At 36.4% G+C, this 24,300-nt stretch overlaps 1 protein-coding gene across 1 annotated transcript in view; it reads right to left on the bottom strand.

Annotated features, from left to right (window-relative positions):
* Positions 1-2,668: 2,668 nt before the first annotated feature.
* Positions 2,669-24,300, bottom strand: part of rab6ba (RAB6B, member RAS oncogene family a) — an 86,679-nt gene continuing 65,047 nt past the window's right edge. Inside the window, exons 6-8 of the mRNA XM_079882841.1 lie at positions 16,562-16,655; positions 7,578-7,644; positions 2,669-4,647 (exon numbers count right to left, since the gene is read on the bottom strand). Of these exons, the coding sequence (XP_079738967.1) occupies positions 4,583-4,647; positions 7,578-7,644; positions 16,562-16,655 (226 nt within the window). The 3' untranslated portion in view covers positions 2,669-4,582. The remainder of the gene's footprint in view (positions 4,648-7,577; positions 7,645-16,561; positions 16,656-24,300) is intronic.

A 24,300-nucleotide genomic window follows, 5' to 3' on the forward strand; every position in this document is an offset into this window, starting at 1 on the left:
TCCCGGGTCCAGGGTTTATGTAAATTTAGGGTTCATTATGTCACTATCCAGGGAGTAAGCTATCAGTCGTTTGTTGTAGTCCACAGCGATTTCTGTGAAAGAAAATATCTCCCTTTGCGTTGTAACTTTGCAGATGTTGTTTATGCTCAAACAGCAGCACTAACTAAAGTTAGAAAAGTGAAATCATAATCAACCATAGTTTTTTAAAATTTTTATTTCAGTTTTAGTTTTTTAAGTTAAACTAAACTGAAAAATTTAGATTTTTGTATATTTTATTTTATTTCAGTTTACGTTTTAGTTAACTAACATTGATTTAAAGATAAGAGTACAAGGGCTTTGGGTAAAGGATGATTGAGATCATTGGGTATGTGCTTTAAATAAGACTGTAAATAATGCTTTCATCAACAAGAGAAACAGCCTGGTTGCATAAGTATTGTCCATACTGTTTGGCATATGGCGATATTTGAGTTTGCAACGGACCAAAAAGAAAGAAATCACTCAACCGTGTAAACAGATTATTCATGCTTTTCATTAAACATCTGTCATCTGAAAGATTTCTGAAAGAATTATATAATGTGTCATTATATACACACTTGCATGTGTTTTTTTCTGAGAAAAACTTTTATAATCTTGTCTTTCTTTTTCTCCAGACAAAACAGAATGTCACAGATTTAGTCTTGAATAAATATGGAGCTGAACTTTCACTTTCTGTGAAATCTTGAGCTGATAATATGATTGGCCTATCCTTATCTTTCCTTGGAAGCTGATTGTGTTTACAAGTCAAAATAAAGATGTAAATGTTATCACATTCCACAACAAACAGATTCTACAACAGAAATCCACGTGCCTTTATGGTTGGCTGCGTTTACACTGGCACAAAAAAAAAAAAAAAAATGTTTTTGTTCTCTCATCTGACACAGTTTAGAATTTGTTGTTTTTTTGTAAATAAACTAACAAGCTTCACTGTTAAAGCTACAGTACACACACTCTCTCTCTCTTTCTCTCTCTCTCTCTCTCTCTCTCTTTCCGCACTACTAAAATAATAAACGAAAATTATCAGTTAAAGTTTATAAACAAACTTTGATGTTGGCTTGAGAAAGCCGTGTCCTTGAAACGGGACTCGAACTCGGCTTGCCTTGTGCAAAGCTGTATTATTTTGGCAGCTTTGGAATTCCATACCACAGTATTGCTCTTTCATCAGTTATTTGCATTTTACAATGTAGCAGTGAATTAGTTTAGAACAGTGATTAACTAACCTGTACAATAAACTGTGTAAAACATGCATTCACCCGATAAATATTGAGTATCCAGACGGTATAAACAAACGTAACAAACATGGGGCTCCCTCCTCAGACAGCAATATTTTGTCGCCCCAGACCCGGCCCACATCTGGTACACGTGGATTCCACACATACCAGATGTGGGCCGGATCTGGGCAGACACTATGTTGCTGTCTGGGTCTGGTGGACAGTACTGCTTTTTTTTTTGCTCAGCCAATGTAAGTCATCATTTATATAAAAACCGTAAGTCGGATCAGTTAGAAAAGATATAGCAACAAACTTCAGAACAGGCCCAAGGTCTGTGGCGAGTTTTTTGCTTGTAGCATTAAAGCTCTAGGAGGAGTAGCATTTAGAAAATTTTGTCTCAGAAGAATAATAAGTTTAAATAGTATTTCAATATGTTGGCTTCAAATCCAACATGATTACCATTATTTTCTATATCCGTTCAGTCAGATTTTGAGCTTCAAACTTTCATGACACCTTTTAACTTATCCTTGCTGGCAAATAATCATGGCCACCTAAAGTGAATTCTAAAATAATTTTAGTAAAGTGATATAATAAAGCGATAAGTAAAGCGGTTATTACAGATTAAGGGAATGTAAACAGGTGGGACAAAAATTCAGATGTAGTCAAAGGTAACTGCTAATTTGATAACTGCTAATGACTTTGTGACAGTTGATAAAAAAAATCTAAGTGTAAATAGTTTCACCTACACCCATTCAATCCTGTTTGCCCAGAAACTGTGGATTAATCTTTGACATGTTTTGACAGGTCTTGCAAAGCTTTCACAGTTAAAATGTTATTGCTTAATTTGACAGTTCTAACTAAAGGCTAATTTCCACGTTTACAATCTCTTGAGAAGATATAAATAAACATTAACTTCCCCTTCACTGTAAATGATTGATATATATATATATATATATATGTATGTATTTTTTACAGTGTATGATAGTCAATTTACATTTCAAAGTAAAGAGTTATATTGGATAAAAACAACTAGGATATAAAATGTTTTAAAATAAATATAATTCATATAAAATATGTAATATAAAGTATTATTATAATTTAAAATAACTGTTTTCTATTTTAATATATTTAAAAACTTAATTTATTTCTGTGACGGCAAAGCTGGATTTTCAGCAGCCATTACTCCAGTCTTCAGTGTTACATAATCCTTTATGAAGGAATTTCTGCAGAAATCATTCCAATATTGACTAATTAATAATGCTATTTTAACATTATAATATGGAAAAAAGTCATAACTGTACTTTAAATTGAAAGAAGTCTCATATTCATTCTTTACCTTTTTCTATTTCTTTGGTGTGTTTATGTTTTTAATTGAGAGAAGTATACGAAAAAAAAAAGAAATGGTCAATATTCACTTTTTTTGGTAATAAGACACTTTTATTGATTTTTACTGATTTGGACCAACATGCTAGATTTCTATACAGTGTGAATGGTAAAGCTAGCTCTGAATCAATCAGGCTTGCTCCACTGAGCTAAAACATATACACAGGGAATGGTTGCACCCTTAAAAGCATAACTCAACTCACGCACAGACATTCACCCAAGGCTGATGTAGCGTTGTGTCAATCACAATTACTACTGATATTACAGGTACACTTATGATATGATTCCATACAGGGGGCATATCTGCACCCTATTCAATTCAAATGAGAACTTCCTTTCAGAAGTGAAGAAAACAAAATGTAAACAAAACTTCATAAGTCATTAAACAACCAATAAATACCTCTGTACCTCTCTGTGATCTGAGAAGGCGCTGACACAGACAAATATGTTTTTCCCTTTAAATTTCCAAAGTATCCATAAACAGAAAGCAAAGGTCAGTGTCAGTGCTGAATGAGTCAGTCAATTACAGTGTAGTAGTACTCAACGTATTCCAACTAAAAGCTGCTGGAATGAATAAGGATAAACTGGCATTTTAACATTTCACTTGCTTTCTGACACTTCTTGTCATGTGCTCAAACTCATTTCTTCTACGGTACAAATAGCTAGACATGACTTGTATCTGGCGGTATGTGAAGCAACTTTACAAATAGTTTGTCTGTACAGTGACCCTCGAGAGATTTACGCTACAGTTTGAACTCTAAAGTGGTTTCAAAGACAGACATTTGACAGCAATTTTGAAACATTTACATCTTTCTTTCTTGAAAAAGTGCATTAAGGATTCACATGAAATACATTTCAAATAAATTGATATAGCCTACTACACAATGTGTCTCCTCCTGGTCAGTGCACTGGCCCAAAGAGCAGCTGTAGACATGAGTGGGTTCCTACACAAGGCAAACACTATAATGCTGCATAATGCTAATTCTTAAAAGTGAACTATAGTTATTTTTGGAGGAACGTCCCATCTTTGCATTCTGATATTAAAGCCAGTTTGAAAATGACAGCTGATATATTTACAATAGACTTGGACTGTTTGATCAATCAGCGTGGAAACGAATTATTCCAATCAATTAAACATGAATAAACCAAGTTTAGTTGTGCATGATTTGCTCTTCTGTCACGTTCATAGTCTTCCGACTATCTGCAATACGCTATAAATGTCCTAAGATAACATTCTACAGAATGTAGATCTCCTTGTTATCAGTTTGTTTCCACAAGCTGTTTGATTTCATTGAGAACAGGAAATTATAAAGAAAACTACGCCGTAAACATTCAATAAACTGTGATGACACAAATGACACATTATCACAAACACACAGACAAAATAAAAATGTCAAGTTATGTGTCACAGAAAAAGAAAAAGAAAAAACAGAATTGCGTATGCATTCACAATCTTGTGCACAGTAGCCAGCAGGATTGAGATGATACTTTTAAAAATAGCTAACATGCATGTTTGCCGTATTTTCTGGGTTATTTGTTGTTTGAATTTCCCTCTTGCTTTTGAACTCTTTGCTCTAATCCTGCTTTTTATGGCAAAATTATAGAATTTCTTGTCTGCATCTGATTTAGTGCTCATCCTTGTATACAAAAATACAAAACAAAGAAAAAAACCTACGTCTCTACATTTTCAAAAAAGTATACATGTTAGACATAGTCGACATTTTTGTTGATTTTTGCCCTTTACTTTTCGAATTTTTAGGATTTTTGGCAATTTTGTTACTAAAGTATACTATTTTACAATTGAAACTGATATAACACTGATTCCAACCAGTTACTAAAAGTCAGATGGGAAGGCCAAATATCCAATCTGAAAACACAACTGGAAGCTAACCAAGAGGAAGCAACACAACAAGCATGTGGTGTAGATGACGCTGTAAATCAGATGTGAGCCATTAACAGGAACAGCCGCCCTCAGTAGTTGGAGGTTCCTGTGGTTTGTCCAATTTAATGTCAATCACTGGAGAATGCTGTTAAGGAATAAAAACTTCAGAAGTTTTACATCAAACAAATGTAAATAAGGTGAAAATAATCCAACCATACAGGCCTAAGATAACAGGACATTATATTTCTTTCTTTTTAATGCAACTTTTTTTGTGTGTAACTTCAAAATATGCCTCAATACTGACCCCTCCAGGTATTTGGAGTAATTGCAGCCATAAATGCTGCCGAATAGGATATGTTTGACAAACGGCATCTTTAATTACAGCCTGTATACAAAGGGCTTTATACATAGCAAAAACTGTGTTTTCTTTGTTACGTTACGCTATTTTAGCAGATAAGAGCTACATATTTTGTCAGCACTTATATTTCCCCCCGTTTTTCATTTTATTTATTGTGTGCTGACTGATGTCCATCAGCAAAAAGAGAACGGGTGCCATCTAGTGTTCGTTATCGAAAATCCAAAACAAAGCTCACAGCTTTTTTTTGCGAAGTCTCTTTTCTTGCCAACATAAAACATAATCTCATGTGTTGTTGTAGTGGGGCTTTTATGCTTGTTCAGTCACACCAGCTGCTCATGGCTGCGGCCGACCCTCTCAAATTAAAATGAGCTCATGTTTGCATTCATGAACAAATGTTGAAGTCGTGAGTGTGATGTGAGTGTGTGTGTGTGTAGTTTGGTTAATAGCGTCCTTGTAAAATTATATTTTTAATTAATTTCACTAAATCTGTCACATAAGTCTCATTCATATAGCCTACTTAAAATATACAAATAAATGTTTTGTGAAAGCAAAGTGAGTAGGCTACAAAGATATCATAACGCTTAATGCCACTATGAAATCAAAATGGACAATACTTTTTTGTTGTTGAATATTGGAGTGTTTTTTATTTAGCTACACTGTATTTACAGCTGATGATACATATTACACCTGATTAATTTGAACTTCATTTTAACATGTGTCCTGAAAGTGATTCATTCCTGACAAGTTTAAGAGCTTTGACAAAAACAAAGTTATAACTGCAGGAAACCAATTGGCCTAGTTTGGGAGTGAGGGCTTTGCATACTGCATACTGTCAGGCCAGATGATCAGATCGCCTTTCAAGCTCTAACATTCTCTTCAAATTATAACACAGCTGTATTTATGAAATTATCAAAAGTACCACTACTCCGATCCAATTCTATGCCTCCCTGTGCTATTATGACTGCACACATGCAAACATATATGCTATGCAGAGAGCACACAATAAACACATCCCGCACCTCTGTCAGTCACACAAAACAAACAGAAAGACGACACTTTGTCATTCAAACTTACTGGATATGAAATCTATCCTATCTGCTGCCAACCTATTCACACAGATGAAGAGAAAAATGTTTTTGGTTACCATAGCAATAGACTTTCCACTGCCACTAATAAGTGACTGAATGCGGCAGAAAATGCAATGAGAGGAAAATAAATTAGCCTCAGAGTGAAGCAAGGCCAATATTTGAATTTCATGGTGTAAATGACATGAATCATGAAAATCAAGAAATATATCACCCACCAAAACCTCACCTCTGTAAATGAGACTCTACACTGTCAAAAAAAAGAGAGAAAAAAGATAAGAGGCTAAATCACTCACTCAGAATACTACAGCACTATGCTGATGAACAGCTGTTGTACAACGACCACTGCATACTTTCATTACTCTGGAACTTTCTAATATCAACTTTTAAAAGGAAGGTGACAACACAACACAAATATTTTGCTATTGATGTCAAAGGCTGTACATCCCATCGAACTACAGTATTTTCACGCAGAAGCTCAACATGGACAGGTTGTATTACATGCACTTGTTCTCAAAAGCTGTTACCAAAACTATGCACATTAAAGTCACCATGGAAGAATGAAAGAATGGACAATTTTTTTTTTCTCAATTGAATATTGCAGTGTTTATTATTAATGATTCATCCGTGCACATCATTATTTTTTTAACTGGTGTGTCCTCGTAATCTTAAATCAAAATGAATCTTCCCCTCCCTCTTTCAACAACATCTCTTCTCTGATGACACTCGATTTACTGGTTCGAGGGCGGGACAACCTGTCACTAACATGAGATCAAAGCAACCTAGACTATTCAGACGGCACAAGTTCTTTAAATGTTTGAGTTACAATTCTTATCATTCAACGTCTGTGATTTCATGTACCAATTCGGATGGGACTAACATCTCAGTGTTTCCGCGATTTGGCTCTATTTATTAATTTTATAATGTTATTTTCGGATGCTTAATACAAATAACAAAATTCAAATAACTGTAACGTTGTTTGTAGTTAGACAAGAAAAAATTGGTGGGCTAACCTTTAACTGTAAGGGTAAGACATATTTTGTTTTTGATGTCAGAGGCTAAACATTTTAGTGCAAATTTATATTGTAGAAACAGCCAAACTAGACACATGCAAATGGGCAAATGGGTTTTGACACACCTCGATCCTCAAAAATCATACACAAAACTATATGCAACCCAAAACTAATTTGGAAAGATTTTGCTTTTGCTTTGTTAAATCTATAAAACAGACTTTTAAGAATAATACTATGATTTTTCAGTCGCTTTTTAAGTGAAGTAAAACAATAAAATGTGGCAAGTTTTATCCATTTGTGTTTATATATGTGCTATTTTGGTCTATTTTCCACCCACAATGTTGATTGTTTTTCAGTGACTAATAATATTAATGATATGAGATAAAAGTAACAGGTGTCTGGTTTGGGGTTGTGGGAGTACATAAGACAAAAATAGTAGGGAAACATTGCCCTAGAGGTCATATGTTACAGTACTGAAACAAAGCCAATCAGTTTTCCTCTTGTTTATGCCTTATTGAATGTTGAGTAGAATGCAGCAGAGTAACCTGATTACAGAAATTCGTTCTGAATTGTTGAATTGTTTTTGTTTTGAGCTCACTGAAAGGATACTGCCTTCTTTGCTTGTCTCCTGCATGCTCTCCATTCCTGGAAGGGCAGCTGCCACACGTCGAAACAGCTGCGGGAGAGAAGAGACGACACGGTTAGAGATTTTAGCTGTGTTGGTTTCAGTTGGTTCATGTGAATTGGAGAATGGATTCCCCAAAGTATCACGATTCTCTCTTCAATGATTCGAAACCTTGAGCTTAGTTTTTTTTTTCTTGCAAATATGCGAAGGCACTTGTGTGCTATAGAGACAACCGCATTCTGCTTGCAGCCAATTAAACACAAACACACACAAAACCACTGAACAACTGCATAAACATGCCTATGGTTTCATGGTTGAAGCAAAATACAAGGGCAATTGCAGGCTTCACTGTACATGATTCTCATGGGCGTTTGCGGCATACGCCTGTGCATGACTCAATGTAAGTGATTAAATGCACTAACATCCCCAAATGCTTTTCTAATGTGAAATTAATTTAAATAGTTATGTTTCAATTCAGTTATCTCTTAAGAACAGGACAAAAAATGTATTAATATGTTCAAATTGATCTGTGCATAAGTGAATGCAGCCAATTAGACCTGCGGCTGTAAAAAATGTCATCAAAAATTTTTAGATTTTAGATTAAGAACCATTTTAGAATCGGATTCTGATTTCCATAATCATAATTTGGATCGGATCGTGAGGAGCCTAAAGACCCCCACCCCTAGTTTGAAAGGGCCTTCTGTGTGAGCTGTGCTTCATACATCCACACTATTGAAAATTGTGACAACTGACCTGTTTGAATGCAAAATTTGCTATTGTGAGTGCAGCTTAAGTCATTTCAGCAGTATTTTCTTTGTATTTTCTTTTATCAGAGCATAATTTACCTGGAGTCAAAAATACTTAAAATCATCTCGCGACCACCACTGTCATACATAATGTACAGCTTTCTGGCAGAAAATATGATCTGAACAATTTTTAAACCAGTAAAAAAGGGACTTGGAGCAAAGTGGACTTTCTCATGTGTATTGAAGCAGACCTGTCCTGTAATATATGTATATATATTAATAGAAATGAAGATCCCATGCAACCAGTTCTTTTCAGAATCATAAATGTCACCGACTAAAACACCTGCTGACCTTTAAAGTGGACTCTATGTAGAAGATGATAAAGGAACAGCAAAAAGCACTTAGTCTGGTTCTGCCTTCTGAAACTTGCAATGCATTGCTAGCGTCCCGCTCCAAGCAGGGCAATTAATGGCCCACCACACACCTCCATTACAGCCATCCTCTAGAAAGGGCCGTTCCCAGAAGATGAGGCTATACAGCAATGATAAATAGCCCCACTCACTCCCAATCATATCAAACAGGGCAGTTAGCTTATGTAGCCAACACCGCCCCTCTCATTTCATGTCTTCAATCACAATAGACAAGCCATGGGGAAATGGGGCACACTGGACCATTAGGCAGAGAGGGTCAGAAAAAAAACCACTCATTTTGTTAACTACCTTCAGGCCATTGTTTTTGACAGGAGAGAGCTATAAAAATGTTTTAATGTAGCTGGGACAAAAACAAAGGCACACAAAATCATTCCATTTAAGAAAAACAGAGACAGACCCTGTCCCAAATAGAGCACTTAATGTTGACTTGCAGGCTTCACGCATCCATGAACTCATACAAGATCATACGGTGTCACATTTTTCATTTTACGTTTCAGAAGGGTGAATACGAGTTCCCGCTTTGTAGCTGCTAGCATAACACAAATGTAAAAGAGTTAGCTAACATATTTTTTAGTCACTGTTGTTAGTTACAACATCTTTTACCATTTTAAATTCTCATTCAGGTCTCTGCCTCTTTTCAGTTCAAATTTCAGTGTTCAATGTTTTTGCTCACTTGTGGATTCCTGATCTGTAAACAGACAAATATATCCATTTTAGTAGTCTTAAAGTTTCACCTATCAATGAAAACTCTGTCATCATTTACTCAGTCTCATGTTGTTCCAAACCTGTAGGCATTCTTTCTTCTGCAAAACACAAAAGACGACATTCTGAAGAATGTAGGTAACCAACATAGTGAACACTGACAATGAAAGAAAAAACAACAACATTTCTCAAAATATCGTATTTAGTGCTCCACATTCAATCATACAGGTTTGGAATGACATGAGAATAAGAAAATGATGACAGAATTTACATTTTTGTACCATCCCTTTATTAGTGCAGCAGATTAATAAAAAAAATCGTTCACTTTGGTATAGAAGCATGAAATTTGGCACAGATACTCTCTAAGGGCCACTATTTTGGAAAAGGCGTTGGCCACTCAAAAATTCAATATGGCCGCCATTTTTAAAGATGGCCACCGTTCCTGTCGAATATTAATTATTTCAAGTGTTCAAATGGTGATGCAAGCATAATATTAGGCAGAAATACTCTTCAAGGAACACTCTTTTGGAAAAAGGTATGTGCCACACAAAAATTCAGGATGGCCACCATTTTCAAGATGGCCACCATTTCTGTCAAATAGTCATAATGTCTGCTTTGTCTGCCTCCTCTCCTTTGACCTGTCCAGCTTAGTTAAACTTGCCAGGGATATAAAATCCCCGCCGGCACAGGTCTCAGGTTCATTGGAGTACACAAGCCTCTCCACCACGGCAAGGTGTAGTCCACAGAGAGGAAGTGCCACTGTTAGAAAAAGGATACGCTGCTGGTACAGGTTGCACATACAGTGGGGAGAACAATTATTTGATACACTGCTGATTTTGAAGGTTTTCCTACTTACAAAGCATGTAGAGGTCTGTAATTTTTATCATAGGTACACTTCAACTGTGAGAGACGGAATCTAAAACAAAAATCCAGAAAATCACATTGTATGATTTTTAAATAATTAATTTGCATTTTATTGCATGACATAAGTATTTGATCACCTACCAACCAGTAAGAATTCCGGCTCTCACAGACCTGTTCGTTTTTCTTTAAGAAGCCCTCCTGTTCGCCACTCATTACCTGTATTAACTGCACCTGTTTGAACTTGTTACCTGTATAAAAGACACCTGTCCACACACTCAATCAAACAGACTCCAACCTCTCCACAATGGCCAAGACCAGAGAGCTGTGTAAGGACATCAGGGATAAAATTGTAGACCTGCACAAGGCTGGGATGGGCTACAGGACAATAGGCAAGCAGCTTGGTCAGAAGGCAACAACTGTTGGCGCAATTATTAGAAAATGGAAGAAGTTCAAGATGACGGTCTGGGGCACCATGCAAGATCTCACCTCGTGGGGCATCAATGATCATGAGGAAGGTGAGGGATGAGCCCAGAACTACACGGCAGGACCTGGTCAATGACCTGAAGAGAGCTGGGACCACAGTCTCAAAGAAAACCATTAGTAACACACTACGCCGTCATGGATTAAAATCCTGCAGCGCACGCAAGGTCCCCCTGCTCAAGCCAACGCATGTCCAGGCCCGTCTGAAGTTTGCCAATGACCATCTGGATGATACAGAGGAGGAATGGGAGAAAGTCATGTGGTCTGATGAGACAAAAATAGAGCTTTTTGGTCTAAACTCCACTCGCCATGTTTGGAGGAAGAAGAAGGATGAGTACAACCCCAAGAACACCATCCCAACCGTGAAGCATGGAGGTGGAAACATCATTCTTTGGGGATGCTTTTCTGCAAAGGGTACAGGACGACTGCACCGTATTGAGGGGAGGATGGATGGGGCCATGTATCGTGAGATCTTGGCCAACAACCTCCTTCCCTCAGTTAGAGCATTGAAGATGGGTCGAGGCTGGGTCTTCCAGCATGACAACGACCCGAAACACACAGCCAGGGCAACTAAGGAGTGGCTCCGTAAGAAGCATCTCAAGGTCCTGGAGTGGCCTAGCCAGTCTCCAGACCTGAACCCAATAGAAAATCTTTGGAGGGAGCTGAAAGTCCATATTGCCCAGCGACAGCCCCGAAACCTGAAGGATCTGGAGAAGGTCTGTATGGAGGAGTGTGCCAAAATCCCTGCTGCAGTGTGTGCAAACCTGGTCAAGAACTACAGGAAACGTATTATCTCTGTAATTGCAAACAAAGGTTTCTGTACCAAATATTAAGTTCTGCTTTTCTGATGTATCAAATACTTATGTCTTGCAATAAAATCTCACAATTGCGATATATCAAGTCAGAATTGTGACTTTTTTTCTCTCAGAATTGCGAGATATTAAGTCAGAATTGTGAGAAATAAAGTCGCAATTCTGAGAAATAAAGTTGCAATTGCGAGATATAAAGTCGCAATTCTGAGAAATAAAGTCGCAATTGCGAGATATAAAGTCGCAATTCTGAGAAATAAAGTCGCAATTGCGAGATATAAAGTCGCAATTCTGAGAAATAAAGTCACAATTGGGAGATATAAAGTCAGAATTGCATGATATAAAGTCAGAATTGTGAGATATAAACTATTCTGAGGTAAAAAAAAAAGACTTTTTTCCCCTTAGAATTGGACTTTATATCTCACAATTTTGAGTTTATATCTCACAATTCTGAGAAAAGATGTCAGAACTGCGAGATATAAACTCGCAATTGCGTGTTATAAAGTCAGAATTGCGTGATATAAAGTCGCAATTGCGAGAAAAAAAGTCTAAATTCTGACTTTATAACACGCAATTCTGACTTTATATCACGCAATTCTGACTTTATATCACGCAATTCTGACTTTATATCTCGCAATTCTGACTTTATAACACGCAATTGCGACTTTAATTCACGCAATTCTGACTTTATAACACGCAATTGCGACTTTAATTCACGCAATTCTGACTTTATATCTCGCAATTCTGACTTTATAACACGCAATTGCGACTTTATTTCACGCAATTCTGACTTTATATCTCGCAATTCTGACTTTATTTCTCAGAATTGCGAGATATAAAGTCAGAATTGCGTGAAATAAAGTCGTGCTTTAGTTTGTGCTTTAGTGTATAATAAAGCAATTAATTTTCTTCAGTTCTACAGCTGTTTTGTATGGAAGCTTGTTTCCGCCAAAGAATAAAACATTTTAAAAGATACTCACAATTGTGAGATAAAAAGTCGCAATTATCTTTTAAAATGTTTTATTCTGTGGCGGAAACAAGCTTCCATACAAAACAGCTGTAGAACTGAAGAAAATTAATTGCTTTATTATACACTAAAGCACAAACTGAATGTTCTTGCTATGCAAAATGAAACTTCATACTCTTACAAATTATAGCAATGAAAGACTGTTAAACAACAAATTACTCTGTTATAATTATTATCCAAACATGTTGAATATTGTATTATTTACACAAGAGTTCAATTTCACCTTGGAAAGAACTTGACACCCTGCAATTCTTCAATCAATATTTGAGTCATTATTTTGCAATTACCTCTTCGAGGTAATCAGTTTATCTAATGTTGCTGTTATTGGAGAAATAAATAAGAAAATTTCAGTATTGACCGTAATCTCAGATGAATGCAGCTCCCTGCTGTAGAGCTCACAGAATCAAAAGTGCAAACAAACATGTGCTCCAGTCAGCCACACACACATACATGTGTAACAATGTAAAGGCTTGGAAATGATCTCAATTTGTAATGGAGACTGGAACAAGTCAGCTCCACATCTGGTGCCAATAATATGTTGTATCAGAGATTTATTGTGTCTTTTAGTGTTGTACTGTCAGTGCTGAGCTCATGTGAAACAGTGATACTGTACATGGCTTTAAGAAGAATGAAGGCTCAGTGTCCAATACAGCTGATGGAACAATGCACAATAATATAACTCTTGGTTTTGACGAAATTACAGTATAAACCTCATTTTCAAGTTTCAAACTATAATTGTAAAATGGAGAGACTCTAAATTCTGACTGGATGACTTGTGTTCAAAGCAGTTTTAAAATAAACACACCTGTGGCTATACATTCAATATGAATGCACAGTAGTAGTATAGTTCAATATTAGGACAATGCAGTAAAAGTTATGATTACTGCCAACCTGTCTTAAATACCCAAATGTAAGATGCTTAATGAATTTATTGGGTTTTTACCTGCCACGCCAAATGCGGGCGGATTTCAGCAGTGACGTGTATGGCAGTCACTCCTATTAGACACTTTGGCGGGCTGAATTTTATATAGCCTATAATATATACATATTTCAATTGTAGTCTTTCAAAAAGGCATCTGAAATAATAAACTAAGTTCAATGTAGTGTTGTCAAAACGATACATATTGATACTGAAATATCTGAAACGCTTCCAATACTTTTTTCCGCAGAATAGATCAGCGATACCAGCTGTTCTTTTTTGCCCTCTCATCTCTCTGAGAGCGAGTTGACACACAAGCCCGCCTCCTCTCACTCCCTCATTTCATTTGCTCCTGATGGATATTGTTGGTAGCCTGGATGCCAGCCGAACTTAGCCCCGCCCACAACATTTTTAGGTCGGGAAGTTCGGTCTGGACTTGATCTGTTGTGGAGCTATTATGCCCGAACAAAAGCTGTTCGGACCAATCAAATTGTCAGGGCAGGCTTTATATGATGATGGACAGATGATCAACAGTAACGTAATCATCCACGTCACCAAAGAGTGCTTGGGTTGAATTCGTTTACAACAAAGATGACTGCCGCTGGACTGGAGAATTGAGATTTAAGTTCACACTTACAAATAAGTCAGATAGAATAAATGCATATTTGGCGTGCTGTCCGAGGAGAGGGCTCCGGGCTCGGTATTCGGCCCGAACCCAAAGTACTCCCCCCGTATTCCTGGCTGTGGAAGAACAAGCCAAGAGTGAGTGGAGGGATGCTGAAAACTGTCAAGGAATGTTAGGTGAGTTGACAGAGTGAATAAATATATGCTTCCTCTCATGCTGATAGGGTAGACCTGGTAATTGTTTGATGACAAGTTGATTGGATTGATTATTTGAACGTGCTCCTCCCAAACTTTGTTTATAAAACATCATGTGTAGATTCCGCCATCGCGTCTGTTATAGAAGATATCGACAATGCTTTTATTTTAAAAGAGGAACAGAGAACCGCGATCAAGGCATTTGTCGATCGGAAACATGAATGAAAAACATACGTCACTTACTCCGTTGCTCTGATTGGTTGTAGGTCTATCCAATTGAGTGCAGAGGCATTTTCTTTCCTGGTTCGGTTGAAACGCCCCATAATCACAGCCCAATGGAGCAGTATCAGACTCACATTCTGACTAGAATCTGAGTATGACGACGTCAGGCTATATTGTTGGTGTTACAGGGCTTGAATTTTGGCGTGGGATTGCATATTGCGCATAATTTGACTCACTCACACCCAAAGTGTGCTCCTAAAGGCACTTCTCAGTATAAACTGAGTTCTTTTTCGCCGCTTATTGCGCTTAAACAGTCAAATACACACAAAATAATGCCAAAATGCCATTCTTCGTAAGTATTCAGGTAAACACAGTCAGGTATGTTTTAAGTGAATATAAACAGTTGAGAAAGAAAACGCATTTATAGTATAGGCTAACGATCTTCATTTGTGTTCCGATTCCGAAGATGAACAAATGGGTTTGGAACAACATGAGGGTGAGGGTGAACTAACGCTTTAAACGCAGCCAAGCTAGAACTAGCGAGGCAGCACAGCTCTCCAATAAGACACATTCACTAGAGAGAGATGGGGCGCAAATGAATGGGAAGACCACTGCAACTTGAGACAGGCTCGTTTAAAATGAAGCGCATTAAAAACACGACACAGTAATTAACTCCCATCAAGCCAGTCGCGACAAAAATAGTCTGTGCGCTTATTATGATATCTACGGTAATCTGCAGGCAGTGAACAAATACAGGCTTTGAGGTGTTTTTCATTCAGCGAATGAAATACCAAATAACACCTTTCATTTTCTAAGTAAAAAACTAATTTAAGATGTTCTTAAGAAAATTTTTATTAACTTGCACTTAGGAACATTCTAACGAACATAATTTATCTTAAGAATTTTCTTAACTTAAAGATGTTCTTGAATCAAGCCCTTGCTTACAATGAGCATGAACGCAAAAACAAACTTTAACATCAGACAAAGTTTATGTGATAATACTTTTTTTTTTTTTTCGTCAGCTGATTTTTTTTATTTATTTTATTTATGTTTTTGCCATTATTGACACAAAAACATTATATGCTCTCATTGTGCATAATTGTAACTCTTTATTGAACTTTGATATCTATTATCAAAGTGCAGGGGTTTTCAAACTGGGGTCCAGAGACCCCCAGGGGGCCACAAGAGAGTGCTATGAGGTGTGTGGAAAAAAATGACAATTTTTTTTAAAGATGCTTTCAATTAATTAAATGTTTTTAATATTTAATATTTTTTCATATTTACTGAAATAATTTTTTAATGACATATTTATTTATTTAGGGAAAAATATGTTTCCGTTTTTATTAACAATCATTGTTTCAATTTGATAATTAGAATTTTACTTTTTTTTAATTTATTTTTTTCATGTCAGACATCCCCTACCTGCACTAAAATCACTGAATTGCAGTGAATTGCAACAGACTTTAATTAGTGGCTTACTGCTTTATTTTAAAGATTGTTGAAATTAGAAATCTCATAAAATAAATGTGATCTTACTCTATATCACTAAAAATGTACTAAAAGAGACACAATACGAACTTTTGTACTTGAATAATTACATGACACTTGACAAAAAGAAGCAAAGAGAAGAGAGCAAACAGAAGAGAGACAAAACGACTATCACAGTCTGTGATCCAGCCAGACAGAGCTGATGCTAACACACACAAACACACACACCTTAGCCCACACAACACACACAGTGTGCTGTTCGCACTTCCGGCTCTCAGAGAGAGAGAGAGCTCTGCGTCACATCTGATCTCTCCCACCTCGGCGCTTAGTCATCCTGAATTATGCTTTCAACTGCACCTCAGAAGAGAAATCCGAAAGAATGAGAGCGTTTCTCACACCTACACACCGTGCCTGTGCCCGCTCTTTCCTCTGACAGAACAAAGTGGTGAGGTAAAACTTACTTGTTTGACGTTGTAGCCCGTTTTGGCACTGGTCTCGATAAACATCACACTCAGCTCTTTGGCCCGCTGCTCGCCTTCCTCAATCGTGATTTGCCTGTGAAAAGGTTGAAGATTTGAATTCATTTATTTAAGTTAAATAAGTTTATTTATAAAATATTATTGAACTGTGATGGCCCCTGCTGAAAAAACATGAATTTCTATGCTGGTTTGAAGCTGGTCTGGATGCTGCACCAGCATAGCCATACTGATCAGCAGCAAAAAAAAGAAAGAAATGCTGGTCAACCCACATAGTCTTTCTGGTAAAGCTGGTTGAGAAAGGTGATCTTGCTGGTTAAGCTAATCAGGAAGCAGAGTTGGGATCGAGGTCCAGCTGGTACTGTTTTGCATTCATAAACAGCATTCTTATGAAATCATTTTTATAGTATAGTATAGTATGAAATTAGAATGTATATATTTTATACAGCAGTGGTTCTCAACCTTTTTGACTTCAAGGCCCCCCACTGTCCACAAAAATATTTAACGGTCCCATGTCGCTGATGTATATCAAAACAGTCATTAAGATAAATGGGGAAGGGCTAAAGTATACTTTCTCCAGACCTCCATGGACACCAGCATCAAAAACACAACGCTTGCTGGTGACTAGCTATACTGGTCTTGGCCAGAGGGATTCCATGAAGAAATAGTGAAGAAACGGAGGCTACATTTCCAGGACTACACATGAAGGCAAATAATCATTCTGCCAATAATGGCAACCAATATCACGAAACTGCCCAGCCCTGACAGTAGCCCAACAAGATTTATGAAAACAGCAATAATGGAAATGTGGTATTTGATAAAGTGGTTAGAGGGTCACAGATTATGGGTGAAGGATTATCAGACAGCACAGGCTCTGAGACAACAGCATCAGTCATTGCCTCCCTCACTCATCTACTAACTCTAATTAATTGATGTTGAAACTGATTAATTGCACAAAGGGAAGGCCCATTAATTAAGCCTCATTTGTATGACACACTTGTGACATTAATCCATATCTGTGGCTCTGACGCATGTTGGTGTGTGTATGTGACAGAGTTTGTGAGGTGGTTGAGAGAAATGAGTAGGCTGAAGAGGAGACTAGCTGTATCTCAGAGCAGGGGGACGTGAATAGGACATGCTGTATTTAAGCCACTGAGCTCTGTCTGCTGGGACAACAGTGATGTAACCACCCAAACTCCTTTGTTCTCTCCACAGACAGGAGCACAGAGACGTGCGTGAGTTTATTTAACTCGTGAATTGCATTCCTGACTCTCTGCTTCTCAAAGAATACAGCTTATTCTCTGTAAATGGTGCCATTTATGCCCCTAAGACATATAATTTAAATGAAACGTAATTACATTAGTTGATTAGATTTAATGTTATTTAGTGTGTGATTCAAAAAGTAAATTATAAAACGTTTTTCATCTAAATATCAGCCATTTTGCATAACCCCGCTGATTAACATTACATTTTACTTTTACATTGTTACAAAAAAAAAAAAAAAAAAAATTCTATTTCAATGAAATGCTGTGCTTTTGAAGTTTCTATTCATCAAAGAATCCTGAAAAGAAATGTATCACAGTTTCCACAAAAATATGAATCATCACAACCATTTTCAAGATTAATAATAAGAAGAAATGTTTCTTGAGCATCAAATCAGCATATTAGAATGATTTATGAAGGCACTGAAGACTGGAGTAATGATGCTGAAAGTTCAGCTTTGCCATCACAGAAATAAATGACATTTTAAAATATATTAAAACAGTTATTTTAAATTTTTATAATAATTCAAAATAACTGTGTTTGATATCACACACACTTAATTTATAATACTTTAAGAACTAAGCGTGTGTGATACTTTAAGAAACACACACACACACACACACACACACACACACACACACACACACACACACACACACACACACACACACACACACACACACACACACACACACACACACACACACACACACACACACACACAAACACACACAAACACATTAAATGTATGATAGTCACTACAAATGTGACAGGATTGAAAAATTGACCAGGTATAATAAATAACTGTTGCTATACTGTACAATACTGAATATTTAGGATTGGGTTAATAGTTTTGGAGTCATTGACAACCCATATTTATTGAACACTAATCTGAATATTATCACTCCATAATTGAAATCCCTGAATGTGACACAAGAGCTGGGTTTCCATCCAAAATCTTTTCAAAGTTTGCAAAAAAAAACAAAAAAAAAAACAAGGACGAATTAGGTGATTTCCATCAAGTTGTTTGAGCAGATGATGGTGCTGTGGGTTATCTAGTTACCAACACTCATTTCTCATGTGAAACATCAAAATGCACATAAAAACAGGGTGATGGAAATATGAGAAGGGTTTAACTCTTTTCCCATTTATGCAAAAAATACATGTCAATATGCCTTCTGTCTGTCCACATCACCCATTGCTCAGTAATTTCACATACTACCAGCTACATTTACAACACTAGTTTGATCATTAAGGATATGCCACCGTGACTTCCTTCCATTTCAGAGTCTCAGAGATTTCATGGTCTCTTCAGAGATGCAGTCCTCAATTTCCAATTCAGGTTCATCTATGACATATCTATGAAGGGTTGTCAAAGCTACTGTGACAATTAAAGAACTTGAGTGATATGAACATCAGATATGGTTTGATGTAGCTTTGTTTGATGATCAAAGTCCACCCAAACTGCGCAGATATGTTTTCGTGCCCCTTTCTTGTCTATTAAAGTGTGTGCTTTAAACTGCTTTTCACTTTTCAATTGAAACCCTCAGGGAAGGCAAAGGGTGAAAGCAAAAAAAGTGATGAAACATAACAGACATTATTCTTTATATCTAATTATTACATGGCTTGGTTGAATTCCAATGTAGAATGTGGTCTGTTATCTAACAGACCGCTGCGAAGTATAACACACCGTTGCCATGAAAAACAGAGCGTTGCTATGGACGCGGAACAGACTATTTTCTTTAGCGGAAGCAATACAATCGTTTTTAAATCAATAAACTCCTTTTTAAATCAATAATTTGTGTCAAATTATTGATTTATTTGGTAGGTAGCCATGTAATAAGCGGGATAATGTAGAGTGAGGCGGATGTTATAGCGAATACAACCCCTTCAGGCTGATTCAAGACTAATCAGCCTTTCGGCGTTGTTATTCGCTATAACAACTGCCTCGCTCTACATTATCCCTTACATAAAATAAGTGACTTGAGAAAACCAAAAGGACTCCAAACCTGACCCTGAATCCATCGCTGACTGATGACTGTGCTTTTGAAGTTTTACAGTATGCCACAAACTAAATATTTTGATATTCATGTCACAAAAAGAAATTAAGCAGAAGTTATAAATGTTGATGGAGCAGAATGTCTGGTCAGCTTAAATCATAAATGTTTTATCCGGTGCTATCTTAAGCTCACAGAAACAGCACACACAGGTGTAGCATGTGTCACTGCCTCTATTCAAAAAGCTGTTCAGTTTTAAAGTACATTCATTCTATAAAACTCTATGAATTGGTGAATATTTAGTTAAATCTCGGTCATTCTTTTCTGTTTAAAAGCATTCAGCACTGCTCTCTATATGGTACATATTGACCTTGAAATTTGATTACCTGTGCTTCTGCACACAACATATTTTCTTTTTTTCTATTTTCTTTCAAGTGGATATTAAATTGATTGTGTTTGACATTTTAGATGGATGTATATACTAGGTTGGGCTCAATGTGTCTCTTTTTGTTTGGTATTGGCTCAAGGGTATGTAATCTCAGCTGACATCATGTAGGGTGTCTGGAAGAGCACAATACCATCTGTTCCTCTGACAGAACATACATCCTCTGGACTGAAATTCATGCAATACATCCCACACTGACTTTAGATCTGAATATTCCAATAATATTACAGTATAAGATGTTTTGTTGTCTGGTTAAACACACACGCACGCGCACACACACACACACACACACACACACACACACACACACACACACACACACACACACACACACACACACACACACACACACACACACACACACACACACACACACACACAGCTATCTAAATGGAGACATTCCATAGACTTCTATTGTTTTTAAATACAGATAGTGACTATAACAGTGTTTCTCAACTGGTGGGTCAAGACCCAAAGAGTGTGTCGTCAAAGAAACATCAACAACAAAAATGTTAAATGTTTTTCTGATGCAACACTTATTTTGAAAGACGTGTGTGAAAGCTGCAGACTCTTCTGTCAGACGCAGTTTGAGTAAACTGAGAAAAGTGTGTTGTCCTGATTCAGTATTTGCTGTAGATGAGGTGATGTTTTCAGACTATGGGCCCGATCATACCGGCGCAATGGAGCGCCAAGCGCGACGCAAGGTTTTTTTGCTAGTTTCAGCCCAACGCAGTCATCATTTTACACACAGAGGGACACACGCAGCAGCACACGACCTAGCCAAAAATGTAAAATAAAAGGATTACAATGTAAAAGATTAATATTGTGTACTTGAAGATATGGTGGAATCCAGCTTGTCCCGTAGATGGTCTGCTCTCGCATTTAAACCTTCCGCACAAATTCTTAAAAATTTGGTCGAGGCTTAATGACCATGGGAAAATGTCCTATGGCCAAACCAGTTGAGAACCACTGCTATATATACACACACTGCTTAAATACATAAATTATATATACACACATACAGTGACAAATGTTCTGACAGGTTGCTCAGTCCTGATTTATTACTGGGCGCCATGGCAACAGTCTGACCCAAGGTTTTTAATATCTTCCCTTTGCACGGACACACTCACTACACTGTGACAGAGGATCCGCCTTCAATCATTTAATTTCAACCTCAGCCGTCCAGTCGCAGTTGCAGATCCAGAGTTACAACAATAGAAGTTAGAAAGTGTACCTATAGTACACTACTAGCATTGTGAACGAAGTGCACATGAAGTTAACACATTGTCACCACTGCCATAAAGGCAGAAGTACAGTAGTTTGTCTCTATTACAATAGAATGAGCCTCTCTTGTGAGTGCACAAGATGTCTTCAAGATCCAGGTATGGAACTAACATTAAAGATGATGACTGCCAGACTCTGCATAACCTTTCACTTCCTCTGGCACAAAAATTACTTGACACTTTCTGCCATGCCACAAACACTTTAGTCCTCTCGAGGGCATTTAGCCACCATTAGAGAAATCCGTCTTTTTTTTTCTCAGTTTCATCTACTGCTCTAAATCCAATATTATCTACCGTTCTGAAACGGCTTCAGTCTCATACGACAGTTAATAGTATTCTATCATGCAACAGAACAAGGAGTGTGTTGTCTAACATCATGAAAAGTATCATTGAAAGTAATCTAATCTCACAGGTTTCACTTACCCTCCATGGCGTGAAGGGAAATAATAAGCAATGTTATTGATTTGTCATTATTTACTTACTTGGAAATAGAGCACAAATTGTATGAACTACTTTTATTGTGCTTTTTGTCCTTTTTTGGAGCTTGAATGTCTCCAATTACTATCATTTTATGAAAAAGAGCAGCTCTGACATTTTACTAAAGGTGTGATTTAAAATTCCACGAATCAAAGAAAGTCTTGCAGGTTTATATTATATCAAACATTTGCGGTTGGTACGTTTTTAAAAAATATATTTATAAGTTCTTCTTCTGAATGCTCATAAAAGATGCATTTATGTGATCAAAAATCTTTAAAACAGTAATATTGTGAAAATATAATTAAATTTAAAAGAATTTGTTAAATTTGTTTTAAAATGTAATTTATTCCTGTGATAAGCTGAATTTTCAGCGACACATGATCCATCAGAAATCATTCTATGTTCAGTTGGTGCTCAAGAAACATTTCTATATATTATAACAGTGAAAACAGTTATGCTGATATAATTTTTTTGTGGATATTGATAAATATATATTTTGATATATATATATATATATATATATATATATATATATATATATATATATATATATATATATATATATATATATTTGTAACAATATAAAAGTCTTTACTGTAACGTTTGACCAATTTAATGCATCTGTGCTAAAAAAAATGTAATTTATAAAATATGTATTGATAAAAGAATTTCTTAATTTTAAATATTATATTATATTATGGTTCAATGAAAGCAAGGAAATCTGATCTTTTTACAAAAATGTTCAAATGATCAGCATCACAAATTTGTTTGCATTTGTAACTTTGATTAGTGAATAGTGCAGAATCTTAAATATTTTTTTCCATTAGTCCGATGTCTAAATGGAATGTAACATGAGGGTCAGTCAAAGATGCCAGAATTTTAGTTTCTGGGTGAACTATTCCCTTAAAATGCCAGAAAGTGTCTCTTGTTTGCTACCTCAGAAATAGGCTGTGGAGACTGTGTCTGTCTGTGTCTCAGTCTGTGTTAGAGAGAAGGGAGAGACACTGTGATTTGACTGGACATTAGCTGCCCGTCAAAAGACTCGAAACGAAATGGCACACTGACGTTAATTAAAAAACTGAGGGGAATGCCACCTTTAAACCACATTAACACAGTAATTGAATTCTTGATAGGCAATGGCATGTCACCATACTAAACTCAAAGTTGAGAAAATTAAAGTTGATGAGTCTCAACTTTCTCTTCCAGCAGTGTTTCATGTTAGCACACAGCTAACTGGCTCCATTCTCAGCCTGTTCGGGTTTGTTCACACAGAACGCATTTTTGCTTTGAAAAACGCAAGACATGCACGGAAAAATGCAAGGTGTCATGATGTGTTTTTTAAAAGTTGAACTGATTTTAACTTGAGCGCCGCGTTTTTAGAATGCTGTGCCACGACTGAGATGCTGCAAAAGACGTAATACTCTCCAAAAAAACAGTGCGTTTACATAGAAAAACTATGGAAAAGTAACGCATTGGAATGGAAAAATGTGTTCTGTGTGAACGGTCCCTTATTTTATTACTGCAGCCACCTCCACCTGCCACATTCCATCACATCATCGCAGTCGTCATGGAAATAAACCTGCATTGCGCTCAAACACATTGCAATAGTGAGTTGAGTTGAGTTCAGCTCTACCTCTGCATGCAGTATTGATCACCATGGTGACATTACAAACAATTAAAATTTCTTTCAAAAACTCCTTTTCTGCTAAATTTTGTTTACTCTTTGACCTCATGAACAGAAATATATCATGAAACATAAATGACAAAGTGAATCATTAACAAACTTAAAATAAATTTTTAAGAAATGAAAGAAAATCTAAAGAATAAATCCACTCGAATGACTTCTAAGTGCATAAGTTGCAAAGTCCTCATATGATAGCAGATTGGATTAGATTAGATTTAACTTGAAGTACAATAATGAAATGATCAAATTAGAACTGCAAATTGTACTATATCATATAAAAATATTAGGTATATAGTAAAATGCAAATAAAACATGACTTACAAATGTTAGTATCATGGAAATGAACACTGCAGTGCAGAATACATGTTATAATGTGGTTCAGTAAAACATGTTTTATTTTAAAATAAATTAAAACTTTTACTTAGCAATGCAATAAAAATGACAGTAAAGACATTTACATTGTTACAAAAGATTTCTATTTCTAATAAGTCCTGTTGTTTTAAACTTTCTATTCATCCAAGAATAATGAAATAGTGTATCACAGTTTCCACAAAAAAGTTAAGCAGCACAACTGT

Source organism: Squalius cephalus (genome assembly GCF_949319135.1).
Source record: "Squalius cephalus genome assembly, chromosome: 10".
In the NCBI taxonomy this organism is placed as follows: Eukaryota; Metazoa; Chordata; class Actinopteri; order Cypriniformes; family Leuciscidae; genus Squalius; species Squalius cephalus.